Raw genomic sequence first — 22,719 nt, forward strand, 5'->3', positions numbered from 1 at the left:
ATGTGAAATGTCCGTATCTTAAGCAGCCTTTATAGGCGTACTGCGGGGACGAGAAACGCCTGACTATCGATAGCAGACTCATGTGGGTAATTCTTGCATTGTCTAAAATCACGCTATCAGACACACGTGCACCATTGTACACACGAACACATGCGCTCGTTTGCTAAATGTGATGCCTTTCGTACACCTACTACAGAAGGTGAAACACGAGGGCAAAAGTTGTTGTGCCAAGTTCATTTCTTGAAATGCACCAGCCCTGACAGTGCTGTCACGGTTTCAGCTACTCGGCCATCTTCCTGTCACAAATTCATTCCGCAAGCTCTTCGGTAGTTTCATGTAATTTCAAGATTTACCTGAATACATGCACACTTTTGTGGGCGGTGCGTTTGTATCACTGGCCAGGTAACATGGCGATGGAAAAATTCGGAGGACACGCAAAACGTTGGTGAAAATAGAAAACAAGGTGAGTCCCTTGCGCTTCGTTGTTAACATTGTTGAGAGTAAGGGCTTCGCATCATTGCCTTGAACTCATGCTTTGAGGTGCCATACCCTTCGGACTGGATTGACCTCTTTCGCGGAACGTTCTCAAAAATGAAATGAGGTGATTAGGCATTACGGGCTGTTAAAGCATGGAACCCGCCGTTTCGTCCCTCACCGAAACGTGTTTGGCACTCAGATGGTTTAACAGTCGCTGTGTTGCTGACATTCGTATATTCAAGAATAAGCACTTTCACACCCTGACTGAATTTCGGGTGCACTTTCATCATTTATGCATCTAGCATAATTTTCTGATTTGAAGAACAGTGGATACCTAAAGTAGCAATTTTGAGCGATTGCTCACAATAAATGAGCTACCACTGAACAGGTTCATGCCATTTTAGAAGTGTCCGCTTCAAAGGATTAGTGGCTATGTTGCTCTGTTGTTAACCAAAGGGCACTGGTTCGATTGTGGTTTCGAAGGTCGAATTTAGGTGAAGGCTAAATCGTAGAAATCCGGGTAATGTGTGAGGTCTGTGCACGTTTAGAAACACCAGAAGGTCGAAATAATCGAAGCCCTCCCATGCGGCGTTCATAATAGTTATATTGTATTTTGATACGTGAAATCCCAGATTTTATTATTTTGGAAAAGCACAAGTGACGCATGGAAACACGAGAATACCGGCAGGTTGTTGAGTGACACGTGTGTGTAACAGGATCTGCCGCACATTCGCCCAATACAACTGCTCGAGAGAGAAATGGGCCGATAGCGACGGTTGAGGGGCAATCGAAAGTATTGCTGCGCCATGCGCAATGACACACCATATTGCATGAAATTTTGAAATGCCTGAAAATGCGCTTCATATAGCGTATTGTTGCTCTATGTGCCCCTTTGCAGGTGTATTAGCATAGACTTTTGTGGTACATGCTTGCGAAGAGCCTCGATTTCATTCGTACAACAATACACAGAATAGAATCTGAAAGAGAAGCTTGGATATTTTTTGTTTACCAATCGCTTCCTGTACGAAATAACCGTGTTATTCATTCGTTGCGTGGTGACGTGCCCTGGTTGGCACTTATGCGGATGAGGACGTTCGCTGAGTGATGAAGGCACCATCATCTTTGACGGAGATGTTTCTGCCAGCTCGTAAGTAAAGTTCTCCTTGTGCGGGTGATTTTTCTTTGGCATATGATGCTTAACCTGTAGTAGGGCACTCATGACTTCCTAAAGGCAATCCATGGGCCAGCGACTGCTTCTGACACAAAGGTGTGGGTATCGATGTTGAGAGAACCCTGCACCAGCGCGAGAATGAACAGAACATATTATGTGCATTGTTTACTGTCACTACAGAGATAGTGCGCCACAAAAAAAGCTGCCTCCTAAATGTCTTGTTACTAAAAAGTTTGTATTAAAGAGTTTTATTGCACTCACTTTTTACCAAAACAAGCATACAAGCCAATCATTCTTTTGAAGGTTACCCCCGCCACGTGGGGTGAACTACGGTAGCCAACCCCTGTGAGTGAAAAGCTTCGTGATTTTTTGTCCGAGACGTCTTCTTGAGAAATTATTTTTAAATAAATTTGTCATCGTGAGCACAAACACTTTTCAACTAAGCAAGAATTCAGCCAGAATGTGTAACGGCGTCATTACTGCGATAAGGTATTTCACGGAAGTATAATAATGAACCTATATACTTATGTCATTTACGACGACTTCACCTTGTTTTCTTTATTCTAAGCATGGCTTTAAATTATCATAGTCTCATTCACAATATTTCAGGGGCGAAGCTCCTTAAGCCATGGGTTGAGCATCTGCGATGTATGTATGTAGTAGTAGTAGTAGTAGTAGTAGTAGTAGTAGTAGTAGTAGTAGTAGTAGTAGTAGTAGTAGTAGTAGTAGTACGTAGGCACCTCCGCGGCTTGACTAGAGGAGCGGCACATGTGAAGCCGTTTCAAATGAGGAGGGAACCCACGCACGTTAATCATGAACAAAAAGATAGTTGTTTCTGAATAAATAACCTAGAGAGAAAAGCATCGGTTACTTAATGTCTAATAACATTGCCTTGAATTGGATCCAAACTAGTATCACAAGGACGCAATCAGAGCTCTACCTGACCATAAGGGGTTGCGATGTTAAACTAGCTGGGCGTAATCTCCTTGGTTTTAGCAAAGTTTAGCGAGGATATGGCCGCAGTGCCATCAACTAGCGGCTGTGAAAGGTGGGAACTAGACACGCAGCGCAGGTCACAAGAAAGTGCGCGTGCCGCTCACTCTACTCCGGCCGGGCCACCTCTGGTTTAGTCCTTGGAATGCCCGCTGGATGGCGGTACTTCTATATGATGAAGAAGCTCCAATTATGCCGATAAAGACATTAGGACCGAAGTGTAAGCAGGCTATGAGAGAGGCAGTGAGCAAAATAATAATCGATGGTGAAGTTCCCGATGGATGGAAACTTAGCAGGATGAGCATGATCTATAAAGGAAAGGGAGACAAAGCTGACATAAACAACTACCGTCCTATAACAGTGACATCAGTGGTCTACAGACTGGTGATGAAGATTATAAAAGACAGACTGCAGGCATGGATAGAGTATGAGGGGGTGCTGGGGGAACTGCAGAATGGTTGTCGGAAACACAGGAGGTTGGAAGACAATCTGTTCTCACTGACGCATCGAATTAGCAGAAAAAAAACACAGGCCTCTGTGGCTAGCATTTTTGGATATCAAGGGAGCGTACGATAGCGTGGTTCAAGAGGAATTGTGGGGAATACTGAGCACACTAGGGGTGGAACATGTTGTCACTAATCATTTAAAGGATATCTCTAAAGGTAACAATGTAGTTTTAAAGTGGGAAAAACAGGTATCCAAGCCCACAGAGGTGAAACGGGGGCTTTGGCAGGGGTCTCCTCTGTCACCCTTGTTATTCACGACGTACCCTCAAGGATTAGAGGCCAAATTAGAGGGAAGTGGACTTGTCTTCAACCTCTCTTTCATCAAACAAGGAAAACTCATTGATCAGACACTACCAGCATTCATGCACGCAGATGATATAGTGCTAATGGCCGACAACAAGAAAGATTTTCATAGATTGGTGCATTAATTAGGGAGATAGATTAGATTTGTGAATCAGTAAAGAAAAATCAGCAGTCATGATTTTTAATGATAATGAAGATTGTTAGCTTAGGATACAGGAAGTCACGCTAGAGATAACAGTTAAATACAAATATCTGGGCGTATGGATAAGAAATGGTACCGAGTACCTAAGGGAACACGAAATATAAGTGACGACTAAAGGTAACAGGAATGCAGCAGTGACGAAAAATAGGGCACTGTGGAGTTAATATAGGTATGATGTTGCGATAGGATAATGGAAAGGGGCCATGGTTCCTGGGCTGACGATCGGCAATGTGGTCTTGTCCATGAGATCATAAGTTCAAGCAAGCAAGAAGCAAGCAACGTGGAATAGGTAGGCTAGCTTTAGGAGCTCACGGGAATAGACCAAATCGGGGAGTACAAGGTGATATGGGATGGACATCATTTGAGGGCAGGGAAGCTAGCAGCAAGGTAAAATTTGAGAAGCGATTGAGAGAAATGGGAGAGGAGCGGTGGGGTAGGAAGGTTTTCAGCTACTTTTACATGAAGAATGTCGATACAAAATGAAGGAAGCGAACCAGGAAATTAACTGGTAAATACTTAGAAAACAGCAGGTGGCCAAACCAAAAAGAACTATCGGTTAAGAAGAAAGTGAAGGAAACGGAGACTGACATGTGGAGAATGGGCATGATTAAGAAGTCCGCGCTAGAGATCTATCGAACTTTTAAGCAGGAAATTACCAAGGAAAGGATCTATGATAATACTCGGGGTAGTTCTCTACTGTTTGAGGCCAGGACGGGAGTACTGCGAACCAAGACATATCGGGCCAAATACGAAGGGGTAGACACAGTATGCACTGCGTGTGGAAAGGAAGAATAAACTGCCGAACACTTGATAATGTTCTGTAAAGAGCTTCACCCTATAGTTCAGGACGATGGCGCAGAGTTTTTCAAAGCACTGGGGTTTAGGGTCCGGGAGGGCAAAATAGACTTTAAGCGGGTAGACTTAACTAGAAGGAGGTTATCTGATTGGTGGCTAAAGTCAAGTCACGAGTGAAAATTAAACCCTTCACTGCAAAGTACAAATCCTCAAACTCACTTTTTAAAGAAAAAAAATAAATCTAGTTTTTGGTTCATTAAGTATCATGGCTTGGTGGCGCTAGCCACCGCCCGATCTAAAAGATACAGCCATATCAATCTATCCATCCATCCATCCATCCATCCATCCATCCATCCATCCATCCATCCATCCATCCATCCATCCAAGATTTGATAAAAAATACTCTAGCAGAACTCGCTGTTGGGCTAGCTGGTGCATGTTTTCATGAAATATTTAACATCGCGCCGAAAGAACAGCCACACACAGAAATAAACAAATACAGACATCACGGGCACTCTGTGTCGACAAAAAGTGGGTTTATATTAGCCTGTTTCCTCAAGGAATAAACAGTTGTATGGAGCGCAATGGTGTCTATATGTGTTTCTTTCTGTGTGTGGTTGTTCTTTCGGTGTAACGTTGAATATTTAATAAAGATATGATGAAAAGATGCGAGATGGCGGTACTTGGAGTGTTCACTATATGGACCGCCGGATGGACAGATGCACGGACGGAGAGACAGACAGACGAACGAACGAATGGACGCATGAACGAATGCATGGACAGACGGACGGATGGTTGGAAGGATGAATGCACGGACGGATGAATTCGTAGACAGACCAACGCACGAGCAGTCGGACGGATGGTCACACAGTTGGACGCGCGGACGGACAGAAGCAAGAACAATCGAGCGGACGGCAGTGCAGATGGACTGGCGGATGCTCCACCCCACTGATCATCATGCTCTCCATGGAAATGGTGTGATTTATTTTTAATCCGGAAAGGACGCTCACTACCCCCTTAGGGGGTGACAATGGCGGGCGGCAGTCATTGTCCGCGCACAGAGCTAACCAGAGCACCGTACACATTAGACCAGCATAGCGGTGTCGAAGTTATTGCTAATCCAAAATATTGATATTACGCCTAACAGCAGCCTTTCTTCTACCTTGCTAGATACTTTTGTTGCACAATGTGCATGCGCTGCTGTACGATCTATTTGAAATACGGTACCCCACTCCTACTGCGGTATCTTCCTTGCAAACAAGGTCGCTGTAAGACACTTTAAACCTCCACTGTTTCATAATTTTTTTATTTGGTTGGCATCACTGCTTACGTTTATCGTGAATGTTCTCGATCACATCATTTCTGACCGAAGCTGGGATTTCACGGCAAGGTGTTCGAAACGTGCATTTCATGTACGAGATTCACCATCCACCGAAGAAGAAGTTGCATGCTTGTTGCACACCACATGTCCTCAAGATCTAAATATTAATAATAAAATCAGAATGCCTGATCCGCCTGGCCCATGGCCGATCCCCCATAGTGGGTAAGTGCCAATGATCCAAAGAGCATCATCATCATCCTCCTAAAGATTTGCTTGTTCCGAACACGGACACCGCCAAGGTAAGGCACAATTTCCTTTTCCTGTTGAAGCTCGTCATGGCTATTGTTTCTTTTTACTTCACTGCTCATTCGTGAAGTGTTCAATGTATCGCAACCTTCGATCGAGCGTTCACTCATATTTAAACATGTCTAGAGTCCTAAACCACCTAGTTTAGTTATGAAACGGTTAATCCAACTTCATGTTTTCAGACACAATTCCCGTTTCTGACCATTTGACGGTACCCACGGGAGTCCCAGCTGTTATGAGTGGTGAGGCCATAGATTTAAAAAAAAGGTTAGATATTTGAGCACTTTCAAACAGGCGGTTTGGTGTTGTGGAATCTGACAATGAAACGCACAGCCTTGAAAACGTGCAGTACGTGGATGCACAGCCTGTGCGCACCAATGTGCTTTTTTCGCACCTATAGATCGAACTGAGTGAGCATGGGGCGCAATGACAGCGGTAAATGAAATAGCTTGTTATTTTTCAGTAGCAGCTTATACACGGTGACTCGCATGTTGGCTCTGCCACTCTAAGCATGAAATTCTTGCTGAATGTTTTTTTCTCGCTACAGGTCGATTGTAGTCTTACATTTCCGCTTTCTACTGAAGAGGGCCAAGTATAGCTACCAACACGACTGAATGAGCTGACGTTCTCGCTATTTTTGCAAGTCGACAACCTTTCACTTTCGCGTTTTCAGTCGGCTCACACTGTAAACTAAATTACACCCAAAGATGTAATAAAGTGTCTATAACTCACACCCCACACCTCACAAAATGAATGTAACAAGCGGGACTACACCTATACCATGGGCGGATTTCCAAATTTACACCCTAGAGTAGGAACATTTTTTGGGGCGTAAAAGCAAATGTACACCTAAGTGGCCTTAAGCGAGGGAGAGAGTAAAAGCGAACGTACACCTAAGTATTCGTAGGGCGTAGGATGTAATCTTGCTATGACACCCTAACACTTTTAAACAACAAAAGTAGTGTAGGGGTGCAATTAACCCAAACAGCAAAAAGGGTGTGGGGGTGTTCATGCAGAATCTTCCCCAACACCCATGCGAAAAATACCTCAATTCGAGTGTTACCCCTTTCCAGTAGGCCCCCGTGGAAGCACGTGAAAGCTTACCCTTTAGTTCATGCGCAGAGTTCCTATTGTAGTGGCTCCTGCCACAGTGTGGTAATCCTGGCCCTAGCACGGCTTTTATGGTGCATATATGAAGCACAACATATAAGGCTCTCACATATAACATGTAATCCTAGCTGCATGCGAAGACATCACTCAAAATCGGCCGTCACACGTAACACAACGTTCACAAAGTCATCCCATAGCGCAAAATGAAATCAAGCTTTACTTCATTAGACACAGAGCACATACAGGCTTCAGAGGCAAGTATTAGCTTAATCAAAACCCTTTGTTAATTTTGTAGACCAGAATGCCATCTGCTAGAAAAAAGGACCGGAAATTAGACGTCGATGGTATGACATGGAGTTCTAACGACCAAGGCATGCATATCAAAATACAACACAAGAGCCTTTATTTGCACTTTAAACAGAAGAACTAATTTTAACATGCTTCAATGTAACACAAAAGTACAGTGCAGTGAAGCATACAAAGAGCAGAAAGAGTAGTGCAATGCAGCATGCCTTATTTCTCCAATATACAGAATTATTATATCAAAGCACACTGCAATTGCCACATTTATACGCCCCAGTTTGCACGTGTTGTGGCATGCCTTATCCATAATATGCAAGGCTAGTGGTATTGTATTAAATGTACTGAGAAAACAGTCTTAAATACCATTTTCATTTCAGAATACCCCTTGTGTGTTCAGACATTCACAATACTGGAGAAACAATAATACATGAGTGAGAACAATAGGCAAAATTGCAATGGCCAAACAGTGTCACTAGATAATAACCATGCAGAATACTTGATGTAAAGATGTAAAATATTAAGTGCATTACATAACTTGTCGCCCTGAAACATTGCAATGTTAAAGAACATAAATGTACACACAAAATCAAGGCGGAAGAGTAGCTACTTAAAGCTAGCAGAGGTGGAACAGCCAAGCTAAGACTTGGAGCAATATTTTGGAGAATCATATCTTGCTTTTCCAGGAAGAAAATTTAAATTTGGAGCAGGATTCAGGAAAAACAAACACAGCATTTTTGAGCCTCAAATTTCACATTTACAGCATTGATTGATATCTGGAGTTTAACACCTCAAAACCACCATATGTTATCAGAAACGCCATAGTGGAGGGCTCTGGAAATTTTGACCATCTGGGGTTCTTTACGGGCACCCAAATCTAAGCACACGGGTCTGCAACGTTTCCGCCTCCATCGGAAATGCAGCCACCGCAGCCGCGATTTGATCCCGCTACGTGGGGGTCAACCTTAGCCACTAGACCACCGCGGCGGGGAAAATAGGAGGTAGTATATTAAATATATCACATAGCACGATATATTTTGGCTAATGAAACGTGAAATGAAAACAAGTGCCGAAACATCATTCTTTTCACCAGAAATTTGGCATGCGGTTTGATTGCATCCGTTGAGATGTGATACGTATGGATGCTCTAAGCTATATACATATATGATAGGTGTAACATTCAAGGAAACACCCTTGGGTGTAGCTTGTGAACATACACCTCTAGTACGCCTAAACATGGTAAATGGGTGTACAAAGAGTGTAAATACTTGAATTACACCAGTTCAGATAAATTTGGCAGAAAGAATAAGTGTAAGAAGGGTGATTTATTGAAAAATCCACCCTTAGGGTGTGAAATGGTTCGCGGTGCACCGTGCGCTGGCGGTATGGTTCTTATACCACTGTTAGGGCTTCCAGTGTGACATTGCGCAACACGATCACAAATTGTGGAATCGACATCGCGTCCTGGTGTTGCGTAATGCCACAGTGAAATCCTCTTAACAGCAGATGCATATGGATGAGTAACTTTCCAGCTGTGCAACACTTCACGCCTCGTTTCGTGCCTTTGGTTCATAACAGGCAAAAAAGCCATAAACTTGTCTTTTGGCTCCTTCAAAGCATGCACTTTTCAAGACACGATGATGCGATAAGCATGTTTCCCCGGGTTATTTCCGGCCTCTGATTTTATACGTTTTGCAGAGCATGGCCAAGTTCTCTCGGGCTGGTTGCCGCTTAACAATTGGCCGGCGGCAGAATATTCGGGCCTTCCCACATCAGCAGCGCGCCCGGAGTTCAGCACCGGCTGAACTAGGTGGCCTGGACTCCGTTATTCAGAGCATTCCACGTGGCGCGGTGCCACGCATGATTCAAGCTGACAGCGATGGCACACGACTGCTGGCGCGGGCAGCACCGGGCGACTCGGTCGTTTGCGCCGCCTTCCCGATGCATGATGCATCTGTAGTACGAAACCTGAAAGCGCCTGCATTTGTCAACGCTGGAGATCTCGATGCTGGTGGGTGCATACTTCTTCACATATGTAGCTGCTTCATACTACCTGACAAGCGTAGGACTAACGCTAAAGCCCCCGCCGTGGTGGTCTAGTGGCTAAGGCACTCGGCTGCTGACCCGCAAGTCGCGGGTTCAAATCCCGGCTGCGGCGGCTGCATTTCCGATGGAGGCGGAAATGTCGTAGGCCCATGTGCTCAGATTTGGGTGCACGTTAAAGAACCCCAGGAGGTCAAAATTTCTGGAGTTTTCCACTACGGCGTCTCTCATAATCATATGGTGGTTTTGGGACGTTAAACCCCACAAATCAATCAATCAATCGACTAACGCTAAAGCCTACACTAAAGACTAGCGTAGGACTAACGCTTGTTGGCCTACACTAAAGAAAGAGTAAAAAAGCATGAGTAAAAGGGGCGTCTTTGTGTTCTATCTTAATAATCAGCATATATATCTCGCTTGCGTAGCATTGCCCCTGCGTGTTCCGAATCGCCTAGTCGCAAACGCCATGCACGTTATCCGAGTGACCATAGTACCCTTGATAGGAAAAAGGCGAGCGCCGAGTTTGGAAAATGGAAGCACGCCAGATGACGATTGATAATGCTATACTATCATGTCTTTAGGTACATCCTAAAACCATATCGTGTGAGCGGTGGTCGCGGTAGCAGCACGTGTTGCCGCTACCGCCGCTCAGGTGGGGAACGCGCTGCAAATGTCGCCAGTGCAGAAGCCGATGCTGTTTGATTTTAAATGCGAAGCATTTCTCAGCGAACTTGGGCGACTTTGACCATACCTACCTTTCTCTATCAATGTAGCCGCCTATGATATTTAGCTCTCCTGGCCGCTTCGATAATGCTATTGATACCAAAATCGGTATGGCATATCGTGACTATATGACGAGCATAAGTAACCAGTAATAACATAAAAATTATGGCATGAATGTCATGATTTATATGTCATGGTTTTGCTGCGATTGCGGTGGTTTCGTTCACATGACATATTGCAAAACTGGTACAGTATGACATGGCTGCATGGCGAACATAAGCGATAGGTCATAACATGGAAATCATGACATAGATGTCATGCAAATCATGACTGCACGCCACTCGCATGGTGCGGTCGTGGTCGTTTCGCTAGCTTCACATATACCCATTTGGTATTGCGTGACGTGAATGGACGACGAAGCTATATGACAGGTGCAAAAATGACACTCATGGCATGCGTGTCACGTAAGAACATGACTACATGCCACGTTCATGGTGCGCTTGCGCCAGTTTCGCTCACTTCACGTGTAGCAGATTTCGTATTACTTGACGTGGAAGAACGACGAAGGTAGACACGTTCAAACATGAAAATCGTGATGTGTGTGTCATTTAAAACATGACTACATGCTACGCTCATAGCATATGCCCGCGGCCGTTTCGCTAGCTTCACATATAACATTTTTGGTATTACGTGACACGAACGAATGAAGGTAAATGAGATGTCAAACATGATCATCATGACATTCGTGTCATGTAAAACATGACTACATGCTACACTCATAGCACGCTCACGGCCGTTTTGCTAGCTTCACATATAACAAATTTGGTATTACGGGACGTTAATAGACGACGAAGGTAAATGACACATACAAACATAATAATGATGACATGCTTGTTGTGTAAAACATGACTGCATGCTATGCTCATAGTGCGCTCGCGGCCATTTCACTAGCTTCAGATAGAGCGAATTTGTCAGGCGGTTTAGAAAGTGGCAATGGGTACTTCCTGAATGTCTGAGGGCATACACGTATTTCTAATTTTGGATAGTCTTACAGACACTGCGGTTTGCTTTGCAGCACTGGTTACACGAACAATTCGTATATCAGATAAGACACCACTACCAAGCGCTCAAGGAAGGTCACGATATTGTAATTCAGTGGTTGCCGAGTCATTGCGGAATTGTCGGCAATGACCACGCGGATGAAGCTGCTCAATCAGTTCATGACCAAGATGCGTACGCCCATACCACTCTTGAGAACGGACGCTGCAAGGCGACGACAATCACTTGCTCGCCGTATAACTCTCCTACAATGGATTACACGGGGTTTCTCCAACACGCACCTGTATTCGATCGACCCAAACTTGCAACTTCGTTTGCCATACGGGCTCCCACGATGCTCTTAAACTTTACTGTGTCGCATGAGGTTGGGCATGGCATTTACGAATGCGTACTCTCGCCTCCTTGGAATGGCGAGCACTTCGGCATGCAACATCTGCGCCTGCGAGAAACGCTCGAGCACATTCTATGTCATTGCCCAGCATACCAGTCTGAACGACGTATTACGGAAGCCAAGCTCCGTCAGCTGGATTCACGGCCGCTTACAAAAGAGAAGATCCTGGGACCTTGGCCGACGGTCTCCCATACATGCAAAGCCACAAAAGCCCTCTTACACTTCTTAAGGACCACCAGAATTCACGACCGCTTGTTAAAGAAGTGTGACACCATTGTGTGTAGCCTCGAGCTGACTATTCTTCCTTCTATTTCTTACTCATCTTCTTTTCTATTTCTTTCCTTGCTATTATTCTCCCTTTCCCCCTCCAAGTGTTGGGTAGCCAAGCGAGCCAAGCTTGGTTAACCTCCCTGCCTTTCCTTTCTATTTATCTCTCTCTCTCTTTGATAGCTGTAACATCACTTGTCCAGGTGCAAGCTTTGAGACACATTATTTATTTTTACGCGGGGCGTTTTGAGCAGCAGAGAGGCTAAAACACCCTATTAATTGCCAAGGCCACACGCAGTTAAGCACAGAAACCACGGAGCAAGAACCAAGCAGCTGTAAGCATACCGCTGCCCCACAGACGACGTGGTTCACCAATATTGTTCCTCCGTCGCTAATTGGCTACATAACTCCGCAAACGGAAATTGGTACGAAAATGTCTCGGGCCTATTCTTCGAATAGCAAAAAATGTCATACGTGCGCGAAAGATACAGCCCTTGCACGGTGGCCTGAGTAGGTTGAATGGCAAACAGCGAGGTGAATTCGCGCCTAGTGTGAATGGGCCTTAAAGGCCAGTAAAGAGCCCTGAGGTCCAAAAATGTTTAAAAAAAGATATATGTGCAGATTTTCTTTGCGAACATACTGCCGCAAGAATTTTGCGAATACGTGCTGTATTAAGGAATTTACAGGGGTTAGAACATTGGTCTAAGCTGGTTTCAAATTTTCGCGCGGCCTTGCCCCCCTTCTTTCTTCCATGAAGGGGAAGGCGTAGCCCATCGTCGTGACTTTGCTCACTTCGGCAACGTGACAACACGTCAGCGATGACGTCATTGGCGAACTCGATCAGTCGCAACGCTCTTCCGCTTGCTGCGAAGCATGGTTGTTTGTTTACCGTTGGCTGCACCGGCCGCGGGTCAACCATGCAAGCGTCAGGTGCGTAGTGTCGACCACAAACGATCAGGTCCCCGACACACGTCGCTGGATGACCAATTCGCTTAAGCGATGAAGCGCGCAGGGCCCCATCGTGAGCCACCCTGTGCCGATTCTTCTCCGCTGCCCAGTCGCTCGATTTGCAACCGACCACAGACCAACGCTCATTAACCGTGTTGCTCATGTCAAGGGTGAACTACTGTAGTGTAGCGAGTAGTGTACACGTGCACGCGACAACTACGAGGTTGCTTCTTTCACCGCAGTGCCAAGAAACAAAGGGCAATTTCGTAGCCATGGGTGGGAACAGGAACTTGTATTGACTTTACTACTGTTTCTTCACACCTGATTTAGACCGATCGGCGAGCTACGTGCTACGTCTCTTCGCTGATCGCTGAGTTGACGTCACTGCGCGTGCAAGGGGGTTGGCGAGGCGTAGGAAAGAAGCGCGGGAATCGTTTTTGAAAAAGGAGGCTTTGTCCGGTGCGCAACGCTGCAATATTCAGTAAACGAGATCGCTGAGGTCTAATCTACGAATCGCCGAGCTTGCATGGGATGTTTAAAAAAAAAGTTGGGGCCTGTTTACTGGTCCTTTCATCGCGAACTCTATGGTCCCGCGAACTCGTGGCGTGGTGCAAAATGGAAGCAGGTTACTTGTATACCTCCGAAATTGTGTCGTCATGGTGGCCTCAAAGAGTTTTTATCAGTGCCAAATCTGACATCAACTCTATAGTGACGACACAGTTGTCTGCATTTAAAGAAAATTAAGGGAGGACAAGAACAAGAGAGAAGGCAGGGAGGTTAACTAGGCACATGTCCAGTTTGCTACCCTACGCTGGGGGAATGAGAAGAAGGGCATGAAGATGAGAGACAGACAGAAAAGGGAAAAGAAATAAAAAAAAAGGTTGTCAGTCAATGGACTGGCGCGTATGCAGTGGCGGCACTACACAAAAGTTAAAGGTGTTCCCATAGGCCTGTAGTCCTCAGAATAATTTAAAAATGAAATACATGAAAAGAAAAGCAAAGTCTAGCATCGCCAAGGCACTCCAGTGCACGGTGCAGAAAACGAAGAGTGGACAACATGAATATCGTGGGAAACTATATCTGTGACGCAAACTAAAAGTGTTACAACGCAAACTGGCATCACCTATGTCACTTAAAGGGCAATTCAGAGATTTCTTCAGCAATCGAAGGGTTTCACTGCCACTCCATTTTTTTTTATTTTTGAGAAAGGGAGGGGAAGCGCACATCAGCGAAGGCGCCCACTGCAGCAAGCTCGAAGGGCGCACGCCCGCTTGCCACCTCGCGCACACATGCGCGCACTTTTGAGCAGTTGCTTTCGCTTGGGAGCCGCTGGCGCCACGAGCGCGCGAGATTCGGTGGCGGCGGGACAACCACAAAAAAAAAAAAAGCTTGCTTGTGCCAGAATGACCAAATGCGGGGCAATACACCAAGGTTGTCTGTTGGAAAAATTTGTTGTATCAAGGGTGTCTCCCAGCGTTAGTTAGTTACATAGAGGTCGCAAATACATGTGCTTCTATGGAGTAATGGTGGCAAATAAAAATGAACTTTGTAATATCGAGGAATTCGGTATATGGAGGTGTAACTCTACTTGCTGGTGGCTGTGCATTACCTTTCTATTACGTAGTTGTGTTGCTTTCCAAGCACGTACGTAATGCAATTTTACTTTGCACAAGACTCTAGTGCTCGATAGTATTTATTGCTGTAACCTAGTTCACAGTATGGCATGACTTCTTACTAAAATGGTGACGTATGCTTCACTTTTGTATTATTGCAGGATGGATTCAAGCGCGTAGATGATGCATTGCTGCACCTAGCTGCTGAAGAGAAGGTACAAAATTATCGCAGCAGCAAAAGCAAGAAAGAGGTGTGTGTATAATAGAGACTAATAATGCGGTTCCTTTGTGTTATTGTTTCAACCTGACTTGATAACTTGTGGATCAACGAAGGATATCTTTAGTACTCAAAAAGTGTATTCTCCTCATGGATTTGGGATACTTCCTTTCCTGCTCATTGAAAGGGGTTGTTGTGGCTCATTATGTGCAGCTTTTAGGCATGTGTTTTTGAACATGGCTATCCATATTGGTAAACTAAAGGAGTTCAGTGGCTTCATGCTGGGTAACCATGTAGGACTTCATGTCCATCACCAGTGGGATAATGAAGATTGTGCAGCCTTTGTAAATCACTGTAAACCAGGGCTTTAAATTTATTTAGTGATTCTTCAGAGAGGCCTGTATAACGGATAAGGACTACACCCCTTCTGGGCATATACAAAAAACTTCAATTGGCAAAGTGTCTGAGGGAATTACAAGCTTAGACTGTAGTTTTTATATCTACATACATACCTACTAGGTCTTGAAGATTTAGACCATTTCATACGATTGTATGGTTGGCAAAAGATACTCCCGGCAAAATTTCAGTGCGTTAATTATCTGGCCAGATTGTTAGAAGTCGAACCTAATCTAGTCCAAGCTGTTTGAAAACCCATCCTACATGCAGAGGTGCAACAGCGTCGCCATTTGCGCCATTGTGCACCAAACCTATTATTATTATGCTAGAACATTACGACCTCACCGGTTACCACCACGGGCAACGCACTCCCTATCCAGACAATGATTGGCCACCCTGGTGCAGTGTCTGGTCACTACCGCCCACATGCATGCGTCAATTAACTCCCTGCCCTCAGTCCCAGCGTCTGCGAAGCAACCTACCATGGCGGTGGTCAGATCTGCAACGTAGCAGATGGTGCTAAGAATTTCTGGGTCCGGACAGGCCACCAATGGAACCTGAACTTGCCAATGTGTCAACCTGAACTGCCAACTTGCCAATGGTATGTAATAGGCCTCAATGAAGGTAGGAGCACAGATGAGGCCTATACAGTGCTACAGAATGGGCACGTCCTTTGCTATCATAGGCTGGCTGACAGAAGAGAACTGGGTGTGGGGTTCCTTATCCACAGAAATATAGGTCGACACATATAAAAAGACTCTGACATTAATGCAAGGGTGGTAGGTGTCGTAATTAAACTCGATAAGAGATAGAAGATGAAAGTGGTACAGGCTTACACGCCTACATCCTGTCATGATGACGCGTCAGCTGAAAGCTTCCGTGAAGACGTGGTATTGGCAATGAATAACGTAAAAACACAGCATGCTATACTGATGGGCGACTTTTTTGCCAATGTATTGAAGAAGTGGGCTGGAGACCAGGCAGTAGAAAATTATCGAATCGGTACTAGGAATGCCGCAAGAGAGCTATTAGTGAACTTGGAAAACATATTAATTTACGGCTCTGGAATACTTTCAACTGAAAACGAGGGAACCATAAGGGGACATAGAGGAGCCCTAATAGCGAAAGTAGGAATTAAATCGACTTTATAATGAGTGCACACCCAGGCATCGTGCAGGATGTGGAAGTGCTTTGCAAGGTACGATGCAGTGACAATAGAATGGTAGGATCTTGAATTCGGCTGTACTTCAAGAAGGAACGACAGCAACTGATACGCAAGAAGCCAATCAATGAGCTGGCACTGAGAGGAAAAGTACATAAATTTAAGTCTCGCTTAAGAACAGGTATTCTGCTCTTATCAAAGAAACCAGCCGTAGCTTTGACGCAATGAATGATAATCTGACGAGTATCATTATGGAGTGTGTAGTGAAAGTTGTAGGTACAATACTTAGACTGAACATAGGTAAGCTGTCCCAGGAGACGAAGGACCTCATTAAGAAACGTCAAAGCATGAAAGCCTCAAATGCAGGAGACAAAATAGAATTGGCAGAGCTTACGAAGTTGATTAATAGGCGTAAGGTATCTGATAAGAAAACATTAGAATTTATTCAGCCAAAGAAACAAGCAGGATTTCGAACTGGCTACTCAACAATAGACCACACTCATACTATCAATCAGGTAATAGAGAAATGCTCAGAATATAGCCAACCGCTATACATAGTTTTCATAATTACGAGAAGGCGTTTGATTCAGTAGAAATATCAGCAGCCATGCTGACACTGCGGAATCGAGGCGTCGATGAAGCATATATAAACATCCTGGAAGAAATCTACAGCGGATCAACTGCTACCATGGTGGTTCATAAAGAAAGCGACAGAATACCAATCAAGAAGGGTGTAAGGCAACGAGATGCAATCTCCCCAAGGCTATTTAACGCGTGCTTACAGGAGGTTTTCAGAGGCCCAGAATGGGAACTGTTAGGGATAGGAGTTAATGGAGAGTACCTTAGTAACCTGCGTTTCACCCATGACATTGCATTGCTAACTTAGGGGACGAATCGCAACTCATGATTACGGAGTTAGACAAGGAGAGCCAAAAGGTGGGTCTTAAAATCAATCTGCAGAAAACGACAGTGATGTACAACTGCCTCTGAGGAGAGGAGCGCTTCGAGATAGGTATTAGTCAACTTCGAGTTGTGAGGGACTATGTTTACTTAGTAGGTAATAACCGCGGAGCCGAGCCCCGATATTGAAGTAACTAGAAGAATAAGACTGGGGTGGAGCACATTTGGCAAGCACTCTCAAATTATGACAGGTAGATTGCCACTATCCCTCAAGAGGAAGGTGTATGACAACTGTATCTTCCGGTACTTAGCTATGGAGCTGAAACCTGGAGACTTACGAAGAGGGTTCAGCTTAAATTGAGGACGATGCAGCGAGCAATGGACGGAAAAACGGTAGGTGTAACCTTAAGAGACAAGAAGAGAGCAGAGTGGGTTAGGGAACAAACGGGGGTTAATGATATCGTAGTAGAAATTAAGAAGAGGAAAAATGGACATGGGGCGGGCATGTAGCGCGTAGACAGGACAACCACTGGTCAATAAGAGTAACTAAGTGGATTCCCAGAGAAGGCAAGCGCGTTAGGGGGAGACAGAAGGTTAAGTTGGCAGATGAGATTAAGAAGTTTGCAGTTTTAAATTGGCAGCAGCAAGCACAAGACCGAGTTGACTGGCGGAATATGGGAGAGGCTTTTGTCCTGCAGTGGACATAGTCAGGCAGATGATGATGATGATGATGATGATGATGATGATGATGATGATCCGACGTAAGAAGGTATAACATAGAGAAAATCGAATGCGCCCTGAAGAACAGAGGAAGCGTCAAAACAGTGAAGAAGAAACTTAGGATAGGCAAAACCAGTTGGGTGCAAAAAAGGGCAAGAAAGGCAAAGTAACCACCACTATAGATAGCATAGTTAAAATGGCGGGGGAGTTTTACAGAGATCTGTACATTAGCTGGCACAACCATGACCTTAATATAAGAACTAGCAGTATCCCGATGGCATCCCACCAGTAATAATAGAAGACAGAAAACCTTTGGAGGGAATGCAAAGAGGCAAAGCTGCCGGTGAGGGCCAGGTGACATGAGGTCTGCTGTAAGACGGAGGACAGGTGGTCCTAAAAAAACTCCACGGTGTTTACGAAGTGTCTCCGCTGTGTGTTGTGCTGTCTGTGTTTGATGCCTAGTTGTGCGTGCGTGGGTGATTGTGTCGTGTGTTCGCGCTCGAAATAACTTTTAAAATTGTAGCAACTTGCCCAAGAACAAGTTCTTTTACAATGTAACAGCATGATTACATGCTATGCTCATGATGTGCTCGCGGCCGTTTCGATAGCTTCACATGTACCAAACTCGGTATTACGAGACGACAATGAATGACGAAGGTATGTGACTGGTGCAAAGATGATACTCATGAGATGCGTGTCATGTGACAACATGACTACATGCCAAAGTCAAGGCGCCAATACATATCGACGTGACCCGGTGCGAGTTCTCGACGGCGATCATTTCTTCGGGTCGCGCCAGCGTTGCCACGATAGACGCCGGTCCTGCCATGTACTTGCAGGCGTACGCCGCGCAGCGTTGCTTTGAAGCATGCGCGTTTCAGTGCGTCCGGCGTCCCCCCCGTCACGAAAAGAGGGAGACGCAGTGTCGTCTGGGTAACGCATTGGCGTGAAATGCAGCATGTCACCTTTCGCGCCGGTCGCCATCGGGCCGCGCCGAAGCACGCTAATCGCGCCTGGCGTCAGGCTATATTTTCGCTAACGTAGCGTCGCTGTGCCCAGCGTGCACGCGCGTCAGCACTACATTGGAGTATATTGGGCCCTTCATGATCCGTTCTCGGCCGTTTTGCTAGTTCCACATATCCCAAATTGGGTGTTACGTGACGTCAATGGATGACAAAATACATGACTATTGCAAACATAATCCGGACATGCGTGTCATGTAAGAACATGACAACATACAATTCTCATAGCGTGCTCGCGGCCGTTTCGCTAGCTTCACATATACTAAACCTGATATCAAGTGACGTGAATAGATTGCGAAGGTAAACAACACATCTAAACATGATAATCATGACACAAAAGTCATGTACGGCATCATTTACGCCAACCTTATAACGCTGTGATGATTTTATTGTGATAGCAATTTCATGGACATTCTTGGCCAGATATTGCCGTCGGTGTCAGCGTCGACGTCGGCGTCGAAGTCATGCCCCGTATATGTATACGAATCATATATATATATATATATATATATATATATATATATATATATATATATATATATATATATATATATATATATATATATATATATATATATATATATATATATATATATATATATAAACGCTGGAAAGAAAATTCCAGAAAAAAAAAGGAGTCCGGTGCATGGATTCACACGTGGAACCTTTGCGTCGTGAACGCGAGGTGTTAACCACTGAGACACCCAGGAAAATGTTCTTCATCGTTCAAACGGCAAGATAGCTATTACTATAGCTATTTTTGGCATTACAATATAGCTATTTTTGGCATTACAAGATAGCTATTTTCGGCATTACAAGAAAGATGGCGCAATGAGTGCACGTCAACACATCACGCAGCGGTGCCCACTCTTATCTCCTACAGGTACTTTGCCCGGCTTAGATAAGCGGAGCAACGCTCCCTCACGCACCTTTATCTCGCAGTGGCAAATAGGAGAAGATAGTACGCTTTGACTGCTCTCGGGCTTTACGTGGAACGATTCTGCTGTAGTTATTGTGCGCACAAAGGTCACTGCAATCATTGCAGTCTCCGTTCGCGAAACTTTCGCGGTTTTCAGACTCAGCTAAGTAACAAATGAGACGCCTATTCGCGGGCATCCGTACCGGTGCGACGTTTCGTGCGCAATTGTGCGCGGAAAACGCGGGGCCCATTTCGATCTGCTTTCCATTCTGCGCCTAACCTTTCAAATTGTTGCTATTGTGTTCATTGCTTCGCCTATGTGGCAGAGCTGTGAATTTTACTTACAATGCATTCACAAATGTTGCCTTGTGCCCAGGCCCTCCCCGTGATTTCTCTATTCACCATCGTATCTGTCGTCGCTGCCCTCGTTGCCTTCACCTAGTGCGCACCGCGAGAAGCTCGTGGGCCGTGAAGAAACCTACAATGCTTGGTTTCTGACCGGTCGACGACGCCGACGACGACAACAGAGACGTCCAGGCCTGTAACAGCACCATCGATATCACCCTGGGCGCCAGACCGACAGAGCCTGGCAGGTGCCGCAGTTGGCACGTTGAATACGTTTACATGGACTCTACATACTAGAGTGTGCAAATTTAATTTCTCGCACACTTTCGTGCTTTAAGAAGTAGTTTTTAAAGATAAAATAAATGTTCGTTTGAAATGAACAGTAGTGTTTTCCTGTCAACCGTAGCGTTAAAAGAACTCATTCGAAACTAAAGTAAATGCTCTTGTGCTTGCAAGCGCATGTACTTGAGGAATTCAACTTTCACACCTTCTCAACGAAGCCCTACATGCATAGCTTCTTCCACGCATGGGTGTACAAAATGAGAGTGAAAGCAAAGAACTCGTATAATGATGGATTTAGTAGAACGCTGCAGACTTTACCAGCCAATGGAGATTCGGTCCTGCTGTAAATATGTGGTGAAAAAACTTACATGACAAGCGAATACGACACAAAATCTGTACTTCACAGAATGGTGATGCACCCACTGAGAAGCGAATTCGGGTAGAGAAAAGACAAATTTATACTTATACATTGTTTCCGTTGACGTTACTTTGTGTTGCATATTTGGTCTTCAGATGCAACACGTAAGTGTTCCTATTCGTGTATTCAGCATACTCGGATAAGAACTTTGAATCGGCAACACATCTGGCATAAGTAATCGCCCCCCGTGTTAAATCTGAAGACTGTGGAAAAAGATTGGCGAGCCCCCCCCCCCCCCCCCCCTTTTCGTAAACCGATTTTTCTCTTTCGGGAAGCGTTCAATCTTCCCAGTTTGTTCAATGAGCCTCAGTAGATTGTTTGCGCTTGTACTGTCCTCCCTTTTTTGTCTCCTCCCTATCTTTGTTTTCGCAGCAATTGTAGCGCATTTTTTTCAGTAATAAAAACCAACTAGCCCAAGCCCTCACTTTGCTAAGGAAATATTTATGTCACGCCAATCAGTCAGCGAATAGCAGCCAGCCTATGCAATTTTTTTTCGCTTTAAGTCAAATGGTATGAGGTGGGTAAATGTCTTTGTGTAAATTGAGTTGTCGTGGGCGTATCGTTCACTTACCTGGTAAGGTGGCTGCATGCGCCAATGGAGGGTAGCTCACTGTAGGAATTCACTCGCGTTACTTCCGTTTCATCGCCACGAAAAGCACGTTATGGGGTGATAATGCGAATATCGTATACGTAGTGGTCGTAGGTGTGTTGTGTATGAGTTTCCTTTGAGCAATCATAGACACCTATTGTTTATTTCTTTGAAGTGATAGTTGATGACTCGCATCGCCCCCCACAATTGTCGTTGTCCTGATATGACGCTTGTTCTGGGTCTTTTTCAGGAACAGGTCAGAGCAATGAGGTGGCTTTGAGCTTTGAATTGTATCATGACAAATGCTTGGGTTCTGTTCCAGAAGCCGGAACTTTCTTAATGTTTGCTCCCATTGCAGCATTTATTTAATCAGCAACGCCACCGACAAAGACACCCCATTTTTTTTCGCACAGTCTCCTTGGCACTCTGAAGTCTATCACCTGTGGGGCAACCCACCACGGTAGTCTAGTGTCAAAGGCTTTCGGCTGGCGACCCGCAGGTTGAGGGATGGAAATACGGCGGCGGGGGACTTGTCAGAGCGCCTATGACATAGCCGGAAATCAAAGAAAACTTGGAAAGGGTGAACGTACAGAGTATGCTGACTCTGTTGACTCGCTCATCGCGATTGACTCTAAGAGAAAGTGGATAGAGGTAAGTCTAGTGAATATAGTCAACAAACGACCGACTATCGAGGTGTTAAATTCAGAGTTTAGTAGATTTGGCCTGCCTGAATGGTGCTTGCCGATAATGGAACAAAGTTCACTAGTGCGCAGTTTCAGTAGTTCATGAATGAGAACTGAAAATGCTACTTTTGCATTACGCCTTTCTAATGTTGAGCAGAAAGAAATGTGTGAACGACTAAACTGGGACTGCGAATGAATGCTAGTGGCACACCAAAAAGCGATCAGACTTAATTATGTTGCAGTATCACCACACACACCTTGCGAGCAGGAAAACACCCTTCACGCTGCTTGCTTTGCAGCCTCGTTGCAATAGATGCCTTCTTTTTACGTCACCGATTTTCTCACGCAGATACAGAAGAATTCGGATATTCGAATACCGTAACTACAAGACGGAACTCAGGTGCGAGGCTGGCGTTGTACAGCCCGCTTGACGGCCACCACATGGTAACCATCAAGGCCACAGACGGCGATCACCATCCTCGGCAAGTGAAAACCAGCTGGGAGCAAGGAAAACAGACATTGCGGGAGTTGCCACTGT

The 22,719-nt window shown here is 45.0% G+C and overlaps 1 protein-coding gene across 2 annotated transcripts; it reads left to right on the forward strand.

Moving 5' to 3' along the window:
• The first annotated feature begins 282 nt into the window (after positions 1-282).
• LOC142788230 (uncharacterized) lies at positions 283-20,443 on the forward strand. Of its 2 annotated transcripts, XR_012889310.1 has the most exons (4): positions 283-463; positions 9,183-9,495; positions 14,690-14,779; positions 20,241-20,443. XR_012889310.1 is itself a non-coding variant. In XM_075884820.1 (3 exons), exons 2-3 carry the CDS (start codon positions 9,186-9,188, stop codon positions 14,710-14,712), a joined length of 333 nt encoding a protein of 110 aa, XP_075740935.1. In that variant the 5' UTR covers positions 283-463; positions 9,183-9,185; the 3' UTR covers positions 14,713-14,831. The 2 variants fall into 2 exon arrangements, 1 of the variants encoding a protein (XP_075740935.1); XM_075884820.1 differs by lacking the exon at positions 20,241-20,443 and having other exon boundaries at positions 14,690-14,831.
• Positions 20,444-22,719: the final 2,276 nt, after the last annotated feature.

The sequence above is a fragment of the Rhipicephalus microplus genome, chromosome 2 (genome assembly GCF_043290135.1).
Source record: "Rhipicephalus microplus isolate Deutch F79 chromosome 2, USDA_Rmic, whole genome shotgun sequence".
Classification (NCBI taxonomy): Eukaryota; Metazoa; Arthropoda; class Arachnida; order Ixodida; family Ixodidae; genus Rhipicephalus; species Rhipicephalus microplus.

Excerpts from the sequence above, each read along its gene's own strand:
- LOC142788230 (XM_075884820.1), top strand. The coding sequence starts at position 9,186 with ATGGCCAAGTTCTCTCGGGCTGGTTGCCGCTTAACAATTGGCCGGCGG. Across the intron at positions 9,496-14,689 it reads CGCTGGAGATCTCGATGCTG|GATGGATTCAAGCGCGTAGA; the intron begins GTGGGTGCATAC and ends GTATTATTGCAG.